General features: G+C 43.5%; 1 protein-coding gene across 5 annotated transcripts in view; it reads right to left on the minus strand.

Annotated features, from left to right (window-relative positions):
• Window positions 1-324: 324 nt before the first annotated feature.
• UBA1 (ubiquitin like modifier activating enzyme 1) overlaps window positions 325-17,391 on the minus strand; it is a 60,353-nt gene continuing 43,286 nt past the window's right edge. For all 5 annotated transcript variants that reach the window (XM_073599781.1, XM_073599782.1, XM_073599780.1 and 2 more), the window contains exons 13-26: window positions 17,253-17,333; window positions 15,568-15,723; window positions 15,197-15,362; window positions 10,838-11,034; window positions 8,911-8,975; window positions 7,655-7,850; window positions 7,317-7,391; window positions 7,041-7,230; window positions 6,399-6,487; window positions 4,757-4,849; window positions 4,179-4,370; window positions 2,988-3,089; window positions 1,410-1,510; window positions 325-1,205 (exon numbers count right to left, since the gene is read on the minus strand). In XM_073599781.1, coding sequence (XP_073455882.1) covers window positions 1,070-1,205; window positions 1,410-1,510; window positions 2,988-3,089; window positions 4,179-4,370; window positions 4,757-4,849; window positions 6,399-6,487; window positions 7,041-7,230; window positions 7,317-7,391; window positions 7,655-7,850; window positions 8,911-8,975; window positions 10,838-11,034; window positions 15,197-15,362; window positions 15,568-15,723; window positions 17,253-17,333 — 1,839 coding nt within the window. In that variant the 3' untranslated portion in view covers window positions 325-1,069. The remainder of the gene's footprint in view (window positions 1,206-1,409; window positions 1,511-2,987; window positions 3,090-4,178; window positions 4,371-4,756; window positions 4,850-6,398; window positions 6,488-7,040; window positions 7,231-7,316; window positions 7,392-7,654; window positions 7,851-8,910; window positions 8,976-10,837; window positions 11,035-15,196; window positions 15,363-15,567; window positions 15,724-17,252; window positions 17,334-17,391) is intronic.

The following is a 17,391-nucleotide window of genomic DNA, read 5'->3' on the forward strand; positions in this document are numbered from 1 at the left end:
ATTGCTTTTTTTGTTTGCCAGTGTACCAACAACTTCTAAGTGGCAGGATAACCTGACCAGTATGCTTCAATGGACAGTAAACAAAAGAAAAGATGTGGCCCGTGGCTAACAGGAGAAGCCCCGGTAAAGGCTGCACCTGTGAAACAGCCAAAGAGTAGAGCTGTCATTACTGAAACAGAGCAAACTTGAGGTAAATGTGTCAAAACCCATATGGCAAAAGCATCTGCCATCCACGGTACTATCAATCTGCAGTTCTATAAATGCACCTTCCCAGTAAGATGGACCAGACACTTTATATATTAAAAACACATCAGAAGCAATAGCTGGAGTTTTATTTTTTTTTTTAATTTCTTTTCAGAACTCACAGTATAAAGAAACATTTCTATAAGATAAGGCCCTCAAGATCACTGGCACGCTCTGGGTGGTGGTGTGGGCAAGACAAGGACGCTCCCCCATGCAGCTGTACAACCAGAACTCTGTGTGGATAAGCTCCAGTCGGTCACTAACCCTTCTGCCAGCAGGCAGCCAGTATGAAGGGTTAAAGTATATCTAAATTCAAAACTTTTTTTTTTTTTTGGTAGTTTTGGATAGAGTATAAGAACTTTGTTGTTTTCTGTCTGCATTCAATTAGGGCGCTTTCCCTTGGAGAAACAACATGAAGTGAAAACTCTTTTCAATGTGAAGACACCTCCATTATTATATGTCACTATGACAATGACCCCCAGGACAATTCCAGGGTTAAACTTGCCAGAGGTGACAGACAAAAACTCGACAGAGGTTCTAACCCTTCTCCACTCCATCCAAATCTAAAAGTCTTGGGTTTAGAGACACTAAGCAAATGTGTGCACTACACAGCTAACAAAACAAGAATGAAACAAGTTAATGAGACAAAGACATGGAACAGAATGTGTTGCAGGCTGGCACTTCTTGGGCCAATGAATCTGGATACATCAAGGGGAAGCAGACCAAGCCTGAAATGGGCACTCCTAGAAGGGTACTTGGGTAGAGTGCCCTTTTTCCATGCTGCCTCAAATCCCCCGACATATGCATCAAAACCAATATTCTATGTTCAGCGAATGGTGTAGCGCACATAAGGGACCTCCACATCTTCTCCAAGATCATCGTTACAACACAGTTCAAACACCAGCGCTTTAACATGTTTCCCAATCTTCTTCTTTGACACCCTAGTCACAATTTCAGTCATCCTGCAAACAGAACAAGTGTGTTAAATAGGCAGGGAGGGAAAGGCCCCACTAAGACATATTCAATACTCATTCATATACAGTATACCAACTATAAAAAAAAAAAAAAAACCCTCAAAAGCATTTTGCATGCCCTAGCCAGGAGTCTCATGGTAAATGCAACAAATCTTTCAAGTTGCAGGATTTAGGAAAAAGTGAGATACGTACGGTAGCTTGAGACGCTCTTTCAGCTTAGCAGCTTGCATGAAGAATGAGTACAGCATGGAGACCCCCTGGGACAACATTGTGATTTCAAGCTTGTGTTCATTCTGCAGACAAGAAAGAACAGACATGATTGTTACTTCAAAAAACAAAAAAAAAAAAAGTTGGCATCAGATACAGCCTGTAGAGAAGACCAATCTTGGACAGTGACTTCAAACATCTCTAACATCGATCAGACCTGGAGAGTGATAAGTGCTTTCACTTGTCTGAAGCAGAATTAGTTGAAATAATCCCATGCAAGGCAGCACCAAAATGTCTCCTTATCTATTAAGGGGAACAAGCTTGTACATTGTTAATCATGAATGGGCCCACAAGCACAAGAGCTTCTGCTGCCTATTACGGTTCAATACATTTTTAATAGACATATCAAAAAGGACTGCAAGTTGTAGGGTATCAATTATATTATTCAGCATCAGGTTGCTCTTCAATGAGCGAAAGCAAAGTATAAAGAAACTACAGATATGCGGTGGCTCAATAAACAAAGTCTCAAAATAGATATAGTCAGACATTGGGGAATATGGAATGGAGGTGAGGGAAGAGAACAGACATATGAGGAAAGATGAAAGGAGTAAAGAAGAAAGGAGGAAAAAAAGTACAGAAGAGCAGCTATCTAGCCCAACCTAGAAGCAGAACATGCTACAGTCCATTCCAGCTGGTAGAAATCACGTGAACCAAGGATACCAAACAGCCAAGAATCCTCATATTTTATTGGTTACCTCCACCCGCATGTAAGTTTGTATAATCCAAGATTTAGTTTCAACAATTGAGAGTGGGGGTCCTTCCATGCACTGCCTTCTGCTGTCAGCTGCTACAGACTACTGCCTTCTCACAGAAAGTTTAATCCCTTGTTCACACACATGCGATTTTGGAAGCGTTTTCAAATGCACAGATTTGCATGACAGGCTAGATATTATGTGTTCCTATTGATGGTTCACACTGATGCAATCTACAGGCACTGCATTTTGAGTGCAATTCCAAAAAAGGGTCCTGTGGGAGTTTGGAGCAGTGCGTTCCAGACTTGCGAGTATATCGGCATGCAGATATCAGCATTCATTGGATTGCGAGCAACATGCAATTTTGCACTGAAGTCAATGGAAGGCAGTTTTGCCCTGAAATCAATAAAAATGCAGAAGCCAAAAAACGCACGACTGGTGAAATTGCACTCAAACTGCAATGCTATTCACAGAAAACGCATGCATAAATTGCAAAGCGATTTTAGCACCTATATGCGAACCAGGGCTAAAACTCCAGTGTTGCTTATTGCAGTACTAGAGTCCCAAGTCCATTAGCAAGCACAATCATCACATACAGAGTTGGTATGTTCTCTCCTGGTTAGTGGCAGGGAATGGATGCAAACACATTTGTTTCACTCTGGAAGACAACTGGCTTCCAGAGCGCAAAGCTCTGTGGGCAGGGACAGATCAAATGTCTTCTTATCCCTAGGAAAGTGTGCCACTACTAAAAGGCAACTTGCACATTAGGTTCCTTGTCTTTAGGGACGCAAGGCTTAGGGAAGTGACTCACCTTGAAATAATCCAAGAACTGCTTCAGTGTCATTTCCTCCCCATTATCTTGGATGCCATTCACCTCAAACCTGTCCCACAGAGTCCATTCATTCTCATAGTACTAGAAATGGAAGAAACGTCACAGTTAAAATAATCAGGGCTTTAAAAACTAGACTAGAGTTCCACTTTAACTACTTCGGGACCAGCCGCCAGTGTTTTACTGCGGTAGGTTGGCTGGGCAAATTGACATTACCTTACGTCACTTTTCCTTTTGGCCACCAGGGGCATGGGCGCCAGCAGCCGATGCGAGTGCCCAGTGGGCACGATGACTGCCGGGCACTCACGATCGCTCGTGACAGAGCAAGAACCGGGATCAAATCCTGGTTCTTTCGGGGGGGTAGAGACAGATTGTGTGTTCATAGTAAGTATTAACACCAATCTCTCTCTCCTCCTAGACAGTCCCATCCAACATACAGTTAGAACACAGTGAGGGAACAGAGTTAACACCTTGATCGCCCCCCCCCCCCTCCAGTGTTAACCCCTTCCCTACCACTGACATTTATACAGTAATCAGTGCATTTTTATAGCACTGATCGCTGTATAATTGTCAATAGCGTCCAATTTGTCCACCATATCGCAGATCGCCGCCATTACTAGTATTATTATAAAAAAAAAAAAAAAAATGTTGTAGACGCTATAACTTTTGCACAAACCAGTATATGCTTATTGTGATTTGTATGTAGAATACATATCTGCCTAAAATTTTTTTCAAAAAAACTAAGTGGGATATTTAATAAAGCAAAAAGTAAAAGATAGTGTTTTTTCAAAACTGTCGCTCTTCTGTTTATAGCGCAAAAAATTAAAAACTGCAGAGGTGATCAAATACCACCAAAAGAAAGCTCTATTTGTGGGAAAAAAATGGACGTCAACTTTGTTTGGGTACAGCGTCGCATGACCGTGCAATTGTCAGTTAAATCGACACGGTGCTGTATCGCAAAAAATGGCCTGGTCATTGAGCAACCAAATCTTCCGGGGCTGAAGTAGTTAAAGAGCTTTTTTGAATGAAGCAAAGCAGGTTTTATGCCCCACCACTGCCCATGACCTGGTTCGCTAGCCACCTTTCAAATGTCAAAATTTTAACCATCAGATAGGATCAGGTGTGAGAGTTACAGATCTCACCAGTGCTTCCCAGACCTAACATGGGCCTTACCTTGTGCTTGGGGGCAGCAATGGGTTCAGAGAAGCCAAAGAAAGGCAAAGCTAGGTTCATGAAGCCATTTTTGTAGGATTCCAGTGACTTGTGTCCCTGAATGATCTTGTAGAGCTCCAAACACACAAGGCCAACCACCGCAGCTGTGGTTGTAGCAATGGCCGGGATGATCTTCCCAGCTATCAATTTGCTCTGCAAAAAAGTAAAATTGAACAAATGAAAAACATGTCACAGAGCAGCCATTAATTCCAACAAAATGGGTCTTATCTCAAACTTTTAACACCATCAGCTGTACATCATATAACCTAGATTTTACTTACAGACCACATTATCAGTGATTAAAAAAAATAAAATAAAAACAAAATTCTTTCACCCTCAATGAAGAATTAGGACTTTCACCCAAAAAAAAGCCATGCTGTCGCTCAAGGACTAAGTTATAAGTACATTCTGCTCATAAACCTAAAATTACATCTTGAAAATGTGTTCAGGACTTAACCCTGACCTAGGGATTTGATTTTACAGGTGTGAGGTACAGATCTCATCATAGGGTGATCAGGAACCCAGCCCATTACACTTACCTTGTGTCGATCGGCAGGTGGGATGTCGTAATTCTCTGCCCGCAGATTAGAAGCAGCTACAATGAAGTCCATATGGAAGTTGGTGTCATCATCCTGTAACAGACAAGATCAATCATGAACACCCAGCACGTAAAAAGATGAAGGGCTCGTTCACACCATAAACAGAGAGCTGCACTAGAAAAACGCAAGTCTTGGCAAGACACAGAAAACCATTGTTTTTCGTGTGTCTTATTCACACAAAAATGCTGGTGTGAGGTGTTGTGCAGAGCTCTGTGGAATGATGCAGCATGTCTGCAGTTTTCCGCACAGCTACACACCTAAACTAACCAAAAGAAGCTCACTGCATAGAGAGAAAAACAAAAAAAAAAAAATACACTACTACACTGAGTCCCGGCTCCCATCCAGCCCTTGGTAAGGGGAGACTGAAGGAATCTGATGAGGGGCTCACTGATTGGAGGACCTCTAATAGAGGAGCTGCAATGTGGGGGACACTGCTAGGTTCACACCTGTGCAGGTCTTGCGTGCCGCATTAGACCCCTTTCACACTGGGGCGTTTTCAGGTGCTTTAGGGTTAAAAAAAAAAAAGCCTCATCTGCAATCCCAATGTGAAAGCCCGAGCCCTTTCACACTGCCATCGCCCGAAAAATGCTGGTAAAGCGCCGCTTAAGATCCTTTTCACACTGGGGCGTTTTTCGGGCGCTGGCAGTGTGAGAGGGCTCGGGCCATCGGCGCACCCAGCCCGGTGGCAAAAACACGAAAGCCCTGCAAGGAAGCTGCTTGCAGGACTTTTGATGCCCTGCCAGCGCAGCGCCCCAGTGTGAAAGCACTCAGGCTTTCACATTGGGATTGCAGATTAGGATTCTTTCAGGCGCTTTTTTTAACGCTAAAGTGCCTGAAAAACACCCCAGTGTGAAAGGGGCCTTAGGTTAAAAGGGGCCTGTAGATGTGGAAAGCACGTGTGAAAGGGGCCTTTAGATGCGGAAAGCAGGGAAAACATCCCCCAGACCCCCCCCCCCCCTTTTTTTTTAAACACCACCACACAGCCACGTGCTGCGTCACACCATGCAGTTTAGCACACATGAAAATGTGCTGCATTTTCCAACGTGTGGGAGTGCCGTTAAGAATTATTGGAACCCAACTCTGCTGCTAAATAGCAGCACATGTTGCCTGTGGGTCAAGGACACATGCGATTATGCATGCATTCCCAACCCACAAATGTGTGAACCTAGCCTGATGGGGGGGCGCGAATGTGGGAGCTCTGATGGGGACTAGGATGTAAGTGGTGTTTAATGAGGACTATAATGTAAAGGGTGGCGCTTATGGGGACTGTACTGTAATGTGCGGAGACTCTGATGTAAAGGGAGGCTCTGCAATAACACTAGCATTAAGCTATCCAAACTGTCCTCTTCTCTCTGTACGAATGGGGGAAAAAAATAAATAAATAGATGACACAGGATGGGACGTCTATCTGTACATAAATAAAACTGTCAACGTACAGAAAAATTTCACTGAAACGCACATGAAAACTGATGTAAACTTGTCTCTCTGCAAGTGCCCCCCGCCCCAAACAGTTTTTCTGCACATATAGTGTGAACGAGGCCTAAAAAAAAAAAATTAAATAAATAAAATCTAGTCACTTTACCTTTTCAAATTCAATAGGAAACATTTTGAAACCGGAAAGACTGTCTGGTAGGGGTAGGCTGTTTTTCAGCTCCTCTAGACGGCTGTCATCTATCAGAGAAAAAGCATTAAAATTAGAGCGCTACGGTAGCCTGTATGGCAGTGGGACAAAATTCCACTGATATCAAATCTTCGTCAGCAAGAAACTCAAATGTACAAAATGCTGCAACCAATAGCAATCAGAAAGGGGTTACAGATAAAGGACATAAAAATACCCGTTTTTGGCTAGTATTCCACTAAGAAATTAGTCAGCAATAACCATCCTTCACCACACAAGTCATAGACAAAAGGGGAGTCAGATAGACAGCAGCACTGAGCTGCTAAATAAATCAGATTACAGGTGGCCTGCCATTTTCAGTATTTTTCAACAACGCTCAAGTATATCCTGTGCTGGAAAGCCAATTAAATGATTTTCATTTTTAGTCTCCCCCATTTTCTTTTCCCATTATACAGACATTTGCTGTGTGATAAAAATGACAAGTTAATAGAGTATTTGACTTGTTGCAACCCCTTTAACAGGAGGTCATGCCACAATTTACCATTATGCAAGACTAACATTTTAATAACAGCTGTATACTAAAGCGAACATGTGTAGTGATTATACCTAGGGAGGCATGAGCATTTTGCATCTCTTGGTCCGACACATGGATTTTGACCCCGGATTTTGGTGTAAACGCTACCACTTTGACAGCTTTTAGAATTTCTAGCACAGCGGTTCTGTCCGTGGATCCACTGACGTTGTAGGTCTCTGCCAAGAGGTTAGCAGCTGCCATGATGTAATCCATGTGCAATGACTAGAAACAACAGAAAAAGATGTCAGATTTTTAAAGCTCCACTGGAAAAACTAGAACAAAGGTATTAGAATATATAGAGAACTTACATTGTTTCCATTGAAAACTAAAGGATGAGGACATCTTTTGGGACCAGACCAGAAAGGAGCACCAGATGAGGTCAGCTAAATAAAAAAAACAGAAACTAATCAGATAGCAGGTACTATTTTTGTCACATTTCTTGTAGATCATCAATCAGGCTCATTGCCAGATGACAGTTATTATAGCAGTGACTGCTTTTTCATTGAAAACACACATCTCATATAAAAAGATATACTGTATATTATACACACACACACACACACCTTAACAGAATTTCTTAGAACTCTGCATGTTTTACAAAGTCTTTTTCAGACTTCACTGTGTTTGATTTAAAGGAGACACACACCTGTTCAGGGGGAAAATTGTGCAGCAGCTGACAGATGTTATTGGAGTACTGAGTGTGCCAATGATTAAAAGCCCAGGACACGCAGTCTGTCCAGCTCTTAGGCCGGTCTGTAACTAGGCTCTTGTAAACAGCATCTATCACCTCGAGGGGTTGAGAGCCTGGCAGCTTCAAAGTCCTTTCCATGAACTTTGGATCTCTGAGAAATAAGATTAAAAAAAAAAAAAAAATTTAAATAAATAAATAGAAAATAGAAGTCAAAACAGCAAGAATTGTCACTTCCTATCCCTAAACTAGATTAGACAAAAGGGCTAAAACACATCAGTTCTCCATTTGTCTTTTTTTTGCTCGACTTACACGATAAGAACTAACCGCTGGAGAAGATTATTATGGTTGAGTGTTCACATTCACATTAGGCTCTGGAGAGGATCTGTGAAGATCTGACTCTACAAATGAAAGCAAAGCAGAGAAGAAGGCGCTTCTAAGTGCAGTAATAAAACACTTTAATGACAAGGAAGGGTTAAAAACACTTACAAGATCGAAGTGAAAAACAGGCATGTCAATGAATCCATAATGTCCAGCAGGACGTCTGTGGAGTAAAAACAGCTGCAGGTGAAAGCCAACCAGTGATGGTAAACATTGTGTCACTGATCCAAGATGGAGAGGCGTGCTGTCAGGACCAGCATGGAATCCAGACAACCGGAAGGGACGTCAGTGGGCAGGACACGTTTTGGAGCATGCCCAGTCGCTCACTGGTTTAAAGAAGGAGCGACTGGGCATGCTCCAAAACATGTCCCGCCCACTCAGACGTCCCTTGCGGATGCCTTGGTTCTGTGCTGGTCCTGACAGCACGCCTCTCCATCTTGGATCAGAGATAGTGTTTACCACCGATGGTTGGCTGGGACTTCCACCTGCAGCTGTCTTTACTCCCAGGAGGCATCCCGCTGGACGTTATAGATTCATTGATATGGCCGTTTTCCACTTCCATCTTGTAAGTGTTTTTAACCCTTCCTTCTCATTAAATTGTTTTATTACTGAACTTAAAAGCGATTTCTTCTCCACTTTGTTTTTCCTATAGAGTGTGCTACCCTCTACAGAAGTACTGCTGTGGTTCATCACATTTCAAGAGCCAGCCATGTACTGTTTGTTAAAGTATCCTTGTTATCCAGAGCGCCCTATTCTCCAGACGCCTACAAATGAAAGCAGTTTTTAGAAGACTATCACAGACAGGTTATGTTAAGATAAAATGAATTACTCACGTTAAATATTGATTAACATTGTCTCCGGGTTGCTTGAAGAGACCCTCAAACTCATCTCGAGCCCACTAAAAAATGAAAAAGATGTAAAGGAAAAAAACAAACAAAAAAAAAAAAAAAAAAACTTTTGTACTCCCCTTGTAAAATCATTTTCTTGAATACCACTGAGGGCACACACAGTCTTTCCCCTTTGGGTTATAATGCCATCTACAGGAGGAGGAGTGAACATTTCTTTTTTTTTCCAAAACACAGGCAAGTCCAGGAAACGCTACTTAACAGAATGTTTCACGCTTTGTAGCAAAGCAGTACAGATAGCATGATCAGATATACAGTGGGTGGGACCCATGTCCCTAAATGGACTTCAAGAAAAGGATTTTACAGCGAGAACAAAAATATAAACTTTCCTTTCTTATCCATTGAGAAACAGACGGTTTACCTCTGGGTCATCAATAAGCAGTTCAAATAAGGGATGGGCAACAAACAAATCTCTATGAGCTTGTTCACAGGTGTGTCAATACCATGCGTTTATGTGGCATTTATTAAGCATTTTCTAAGCCTCATAACTGCCATGAATATAACAATGGCACCACACAGTGCTGTTCACACAGGAGTGGTAGAGTTGTGTTAATAATTACGCAGTGTGTCACTTTCATGAGGCAGCGACACTTGTCAGCCACCTCCATTGGTAACGGCACCTTAACAGAACCTAGAGCATTTATGGACGTGTTGGGTGTAATTTATATATATATATATATATATATATATATATATATATATATATATATATATATATATATATATATATATATATATATACACACATACATACATACATACACACACACATACATACAGTGTTAAAGTGGAAGCAAACTCCCATCTCTGATTTTTACCTATAGGTAAGCCTATGATCAGGCTTACCTATAGGTATTGTAAATATCTCCTAAATGTGCGTTTAGGAGATATCTTCTGTCCATGCAGCCAGTGACATCCCAGTTGGGCATTCCTTCAGAGCCCTGTGCCTTAAATGTCAGCGCATGCATGGGAGTGACGTCATCACGGCTCTAGCCAGTCCCAGAGTCCGAGTCCGCAAACCCAGAAGCAAGACAGGTGAGAAGATTGAGTGCCTGCAGCTTTGACATCTTGGCGCTGGAAGGGCTTCATTTTAAAAAGGTAAGTTTAACAATGTGCTAGTATGTGATGCATACTAGCACATTATGACATTACCTTGCAGGGTACAAAAAAAAAAAAAAAAAAGTCCAGCAGTTTACAACCACTTTAACTGAGCATGTAGCCCTGAAAACTTCTGCTAAATCCCCAGCGGAATAAAACATTACCAAGATCGCAGTTTCTACTGCAACTGTGAGGTGGTTTTAACCACTTGAGTCACAGGGCGTATTTAAACAGACTGTGGACAGCAAGTGGTTAAAGACAAGAATGTCTCTTTTCTCAATTTTTTAAAAAGGAGCTACAGCTTTATTTAGAAAATCTGACGTTATTGGTTTTTAGATGAAAGCGCAGCTATGCCTGGGCCCCAGAAGGAGGAATCAATGATACATCAATGTCAAATACTTTATCTGTTAGATGCTGATGAAACAAACCTGCAATTGGACATTGGTGCTCGCAATGTGTGTGAATGTGGGTAGTACAGTCTTGTCTGGTAATCAAATTAGGTTCAAAAAGTGAAGGGGAGTTTGAGCCAACTGTGTCTTCCCACTGCATAGAATCAATTAGTTACACTTCAGCTCGTACAGTAGAACTACCAAGAGGCTATTACACAACTAGTAATGCGGTAAAAAGCAGGCATGGTAGCCAGCCCTAGAAATATTTATAAAAGTCCCGTTACAGCTCTGCCCAGAGTTCGGCTTTAAAGAAAATCTCAGTGCATTACCCATGTTTGTCATACATTGCCCATTATAGATCAGCCTACCTGTAATGTGTGTTCAATGGCATTTGGGAAGTTCTTTAGGGTGCAGATGGGTATAGACTTCTCTGGTGGATCCTGGCTTGAGCTGTAGGACTCTGTGATGAAAGGTATGACAACTTGGACATTCCCTTTTGTTCCCAACGTTCCGGATTCCAGAAGCGGTTTTCGGTAGTAGACACAGCGACGGTCCATATACATCCCTAATTAAACACCACAAGAGTGAGGGAAAGCATTCTGTCAAAGTCCAGTTGCAGTGCCAGTCTCTAAACCAAACAGATCTCCATTTAATGGCTTCACAACTGTAATGTGCTTGTTTTAAAGTGGAACTATAAGCAAAATATTTGTTTTTCTTCATTTTGGATAGAGCAAGTGAGGGTTATAACCCCTGACAATCTTTTGCCATCTGTGTCCCATTTCAGAGATTTCCCTTCACTTCCTGTCCCATAGCCAAAACAAGAAGTGAGAGGAAATCCCTGAAAATTAAGGGAATTCCTTGGGGACCCCCAGAACTAGTGCCAGCACCCTGGACAGGTAAGCATCCTTATTTTAAAAGCCAGCAGCTGCAGAATTTGTAACGGCTGACTTAATAGACAAAAAAATATTATATAAAGTCTGGTTAATGAATTTGCATGCAAACACCAAGGCAGCTGCTACCACAGGATTTGTGTTACTCACCATAAAATCCCTTTCTCTGAGTTCATTGACAAACGCAGCTTCTCTTTGTGACGGATAGGGTTAAAAAGCGTCACCTACCAAGAGGACACTAAGTAAGAAAAGTCGAGCCCTCCTATGAGCAGTCCTCTTTGCATAAAAGCTTCTCTCACTGCATAGGCCACCAGTTCATAATAAAGCAGTGTCGGGAGCAAACTCCAAAAGAGTGCTGTACCATCAAAGGAATTTTACGAGGGGAGTCACAAAAATGAAATTTTCTCTGGCGTTCCCAGTCATCTTACACAGAGTCCCCTTTCACCTAGCACAGGAAACACACGATCTACATTATAAAAGACTGCCCACAGGCCACAGCCCCTCAGTATTATGCGTGTCCTCCGACCAGACAGGAACTTCAAAAGCAAGTAGTTTGTTATTTTGTCTGGCCTAAGTGCTAGGTAGCAGGGGCCTCCTGGCGGCCAGGTCACTCTAACAGGGGCAGTGCTTCTGGGCAGCTAGTTGGCTTGGGTCATCCTGGGCCCCTCTGCTAGGGACTTACAGATAAGCAAGAAGGGACCGCCTCTCATCTCCCCATTTGTTGTAGCTTCAGTGTACGGTGCCTTCCTAGTTGCAGAAGGATGTGTGCTCAGACGAATCCATCCCTGGTGGTAGAGTGCCGACAGCAGGCTGATCTCATGGCAGGGGGTAGCCCGCTTTTCCCAGGTCATTTCCGGCCGTTGCTAAAGTGGGAAGCACAGTAGGCCTCTCTCCATGCCTGGCATCCTCGTGTGGCTGAATCAGTCTCACGGGCAAAGACGGATGATGTCACTTCCAGCGCACAGGAAGTCATGTGGCAGCCATCTTGGTACACCCACGGGGGGGGGGGGGGGCTTCTACCATTTGACTTGAGGAAACGGGAATTCTCGGAACTTCAGAACTCTAGTTTGTAACCTAGTGCTATTGTGGAGACCACCCATCTGACCCGAAATTCTTCCTGCCAGATCTTTGAGAAATGCAGAAGTCCCCCCCCCCCCCAACTCGAGCGAGCGGGGGCGCCCCTTCATAAATAGGCTTTAGTGTTCTGTCTTGCGGGTTTCATCCCCCAGGACCTCTTTTGTCCCTGGGGTTGACCCTGAGGTTTACTTCTTGAACCTGACAGCGGGGGCCATCGCGACTGCCTGGAGGCTGATGCCCTTGGCACCGGAGAAAAAGCCCGTTTACACAAGGGATGTTTACTCTTTTTCTTAACTGGCAAAAGGGTACTTTTCCCACTTGATATTTTTTGGATATATTTGTCCAAATCCTCCCCAAACAGCTTTTCACTGCAGAAAGGAAAACCAGGTATGAGCTTTTTACATGGCGCTTCGGCTGACCAACTTTTCAACCATAAGATTCTACTCATATGTACCAACCCAAGCGCAAGGCGAGAGGTTTGAAGAATAGAATCTCTAATTGCGTCAATTGCAAAGCACAAAGCTGGCAGCTCTGCCAATTCCTGGGCCTGCTGTTCAGGGGCCCCCTTGAGCAATTGTTTCAACTGGTCTCTCAAGGACTGACATACCCCAATCGCTGCCACTGCAGGTTGAGCCACTGGACCTGCCAGGGAAAAAAAAATGTTGCGTTTTTTTTTTTTTTTTTAACAGGAATTCCAATTTATCAGCTGGATCTCTAAGCATTTGAGCATTGCCAACCGGACAAGTCAAACTTTTATTCACAGAGGATATAGCATCATTAATTGCTGGTATACACCACATTCATTTTTTTCCTCCATAGGATAAAGTGTTGAAAACTTTTTAGGAGGGAAAAGTGCTTATCTGGGTGATACCACTCAGAATACATAAGCTTTTCTAGTAATCAATGGACAGGAAAGGCACGCAAAGCTTGAGGAGGCTTGAGTGAACCCAAACAGGAAGTGGGCTCTTCAACTGACTCCGTTAAGGGTAGCTTAAAATGTGGAGCGGACCATTTCAGTAAGAAATTGCACCAGCAACTTCTCAGCATGTGAAGCTGAAGATCCTTCCCAACTTGATTCCTCGGAAGAGGAGTTGTCAGCCTGTTCACGGTCCCCTGAGGGGGATTCATCTTCCCCCTCCCACTGTTCCCCCGTTTGAGAATCCTGGGTATTTGACAGGGACCTATTGTGTTTTCTTCCACTTTGTGAAGATGCGATTAAAGCCACTAATCTTTCCTCTAAACCACTCATAGCTGAGGAGAAAACCTGCTCAGTTATACAGACAGGGGCTGAAGTGTTGGAACCAATTGCAGCCCTGATGGCTTACTCTGACCAGCCTTTTTACAACGGGATGGTGTCACAGAGGGAGGGTCCTTCGGACCTGAAGACGACCCCTTCGTGTCCTTGGTCTTTGTGGCATTTGAACCACCTCCTCTGGTGATGGTGCTGAGCACAAAATCAGAGGTACCACAAAACAAATGCACCCACGCCCGAGCAAAAGCCAGCAACTGTTGCCGCTATTAAACTCAGCCTGATGCTTAAAAGTAAATGTGCCTGGGAATGCCTGCATCACCCACTCACATGCCATCCGTCCGCTCTGTGTCCCTCTTAGCTGTATGCACCTGAAAAAGGTACGTTTTATAGCTATGCAGCCCAGGTTGTGGACGCTCAATACGTGCCAATGTCGCTAAGCCCTGCCCCCTTCCTCCAACCACCCACCGTGCCCCCCTCCTTCAGCAATTTTAAATTAGATTGTTTCCCCACGCGAGACGGGCTCCAATCCTGACAGGAAATCATGGAGGAGGAGCGCTGCCGAAGGGAACCGCCGTAATGGCGGCAGGAGCGGCGCGGTACACCGCCACGTAGCGCCATGCTCCTTCTGCTGGAGGAGCTATCCATGTGGGTGGGTGGGGGGGACATTGCTGGGAGAAGAAAACCTCCCTTTCCTACGACTTTACCTGGAGCCAGGGCTGGAGGAAGCGTGCAGCTTAAAAAACACAGAGGCGAGACTGATTAGCATGAACAGGTACGTGCTCTTGACAGGCCCCGGTGGTGACAATAGGCACAGCAACATTTACTTTAAAGGAGGAGAAAGCCAACAAGAATTAGAAAAATTCCTTAGGAATCTCCCTTACCTTATTCAGCTGCAGGGTTCTGCAATAACAGACCCAATCTTCACCACTCCTGGTGGACTCTGTTAGAAAACCTTCAGGGACTGGGGCCCCCTTTTATCGGGGGATCCACAGCCCTGGACCTGTAAAAAGCACCCCGCCAGGAATATGGCTGGAAAAAAAAAAAAAAAATACTGGATCCCGGGGTCCAGCCCTCTAAAAAAAGAAGCTTTACAGGTAAAACCTCTTTTCTTTGGACACGAAGCCCGGGTACCATTCAAATCGGCCTGGAAAAGACACTTTGAATGGATCCGCTTGCTTGGCTTGCCCCAGTAAGGAATATTCCAGCGGGGCATAGCACATCTTTACTCGTGACCAACACCTAAGACACTGGCGAAAAAACTGAGGTACTACCGGAAAAGGGGAGGGGTTATATGGGGAATTGAACTTCCTGGTTAGGGTGTGCCAGTATCCATCACCTGAATGTGCCATATAACCCATACAGTAAATTACTGTGGCTCTGTGTCCCGTGATGTACGATAAAGTACATTTTATCATCAATAGGTGAAAGTCACACAGTAACAGCAAGGGGCTCAGTTTGCATTAGTCATATCAGACAGAAAAAACTTGTAATAATGATCAATCACTCACTGGCATCCACATTATCAAGTGCATTAGCTACACCATCTAGTGCTTCAAAAAAATCATCATCATAAACTTTCTCGGTGTCTGGTCCCACTCTATTCTGGTGAGCAGTGATATTCAAGTCAGGATTCATCTGTTTGACGGCCTGTGCAGCAGTTTCAGATTTCATTTTCTGTTAGGAGAGAGGACACAGCAATTACATTCTGTCATTTATTGGTGGGACAGAATTCAAGTTAAATGTTTCTGCGCTATTTTTGGCAAACTTTTAGAGGTTTTTTTTAGCCTGCACCAAAAGGGTTAAAGCTGTAATTTTATGAAAACAAAAAAACTGTGCCAGCAGATGAAAAGTAAAGACCTGCCCTTGTGCCACCACTCACCGTAACATCCCACGTTCTGAAAAGGAACTGTCTGTTTAGGTTAGACTTTTCTATGGTGTCCATGTCAGTGACTGTGATCTCTCCGCCTTCTTTAGTCCCCAAACCAATCATAGCAAAGTTTTTCAGCAGCTCACAACCAATGGCACCAGCACCAACCTGCACAAAATATAGAAATTAAAAAAAAAAAAAAAAAAAAAAACCACCAAAAACACACCAGAGCAAGAGATACTCATCGATCACTTTTAACAGTGAACCTATTGTGACAAACATCTACATATTTGAAGATACTCGATCCATGTCATAACAGCTTTGTTGCAACATGCACATCAAATTCAAAACATCTAGACTGGAACAGCGATACAAACAAATGGTACATTAAAAAAGGGGTTTGCAAACCCTCCTGTTTTTCACCTTAATGCATCCTATGCATTAAAAAGGGTTTTTTTTTTTTTTATAATAAGATATAACTTATCTCCATTGTGCAGTTTGTGTTGAACAAAGTGGCCTGGTAGTCATCTTCTGGGGTCCCCCAACATTTGAAAACCCCCTAGGAGAAGCGCTCTCCCTGGGGTCGGGGGGCACGTTCCCGAGTCCAGCATTTGCATCCCTAGACACAGAATGCTGTCCTCGCCCCCCTGCGTCATTGGATTTGATTGACAGCAGCGGGAGCCAATGGCTGTGCTGCTATCAATCTATCCAATCAAGAGCCGAGACCCTGGCCAAAGAGGGTTTGCGTGTCTCCGGCATGGGAACAAACGGGCTCAGGTGAGTAAAACGGGGGATTGGTCAGTGACAGAAGTTTTTTTCATAGGATGCATTAAAGTGAGAAAACACAAGGGTTTACAACCCCTTTAAGCTCCCGTTGCTGTCAATCAAATTCAATGACGCGGGCACCAGGGCCGAGTCCAGCTTTCTGCGTCTATGGACCTAGGAGGGCGCTTCTCCTGGGTGGTTTCCTGATGCGGAGAGGAGCTACTAGCGTCGCCGGGGGACCCCAGAAGAGGAGGATAGGGGCCACTCTGTGCAAAACGTACTGGAGGCAAGTATGACATGTTTTTGAAAAAAAGGAAAAAAAAAAAAACAAAAAAAAAAAAAAAAACAAACCAACCATGAGGGTTTAGTAAACCTTTAAAAGTTATTCTAAAGTCTAAACATTTTTTTACTTTAATGCATTCCCTGCATTAAAAAAGGTAAAAAAAAATAAAAAATGTTTTTTTTTTTTGGGTAGCAGTATGCACCCTCAACCCCACCTTATACTTACCTAAGCCCTTACTCGATCCAGAGCAGTGTCCGTCTGTAGTGGCTCTCCCCACTCAGAGGCTTTGCAGGAGGCAGAAGTCATTGGCTCCCACTGTTGTCAGTTAAATCCCATGAGGGAGCGTGGGGCCGCACTGTCTATGGACACAGGAGGGGGGCCCTCCTCCTGCCGCATGTAAAAGCAATCCAGCTACTTTAGTTTTTTAGTTTGTACTGCACTGCCGGCAGAAATATTAGATATGGATAGATTAGATATATAGAGATATATAATCTATCTATATATCTATATCTTAGCTACAGCCATGGCCCCGGTGTAGCCACTTTAACCAGAAAATGAACGGGTACGTCCTTTTGAGGGAAGGGGTTAGGGCAACCTATCACTTGTAGATGAATTAGACAAAAGTGTTGAAAAAAAGGGGGCAACTCACCAAGAAATACCGCTGTTTTCCAAGCTTCTGTTGCAGCTCAGACCCAAACACAGCTATCTGTCCATCGTAACGACAGTTTTTCTGTTATCGAGTAAAACACAGACATGTCCAGTTAGATAAAATCCAGAGTGAAAAGGGT

The sequence above is a fragment of the Aquarana catesbeiana genome, linkage group LG09 (assembly GCF_042186555.1).
Source record: "Aquarana catesbeiana isolate 2022-GZ linkage group LG09, ASM4218655v1, whole genome shotgun sequence".
Taxonomy (NCBI): Eukaryota; Metazoa; Chordata; class Amphibia; order Anura; family Ranidae; genus Aquarana; species Aquarana catesbeiana.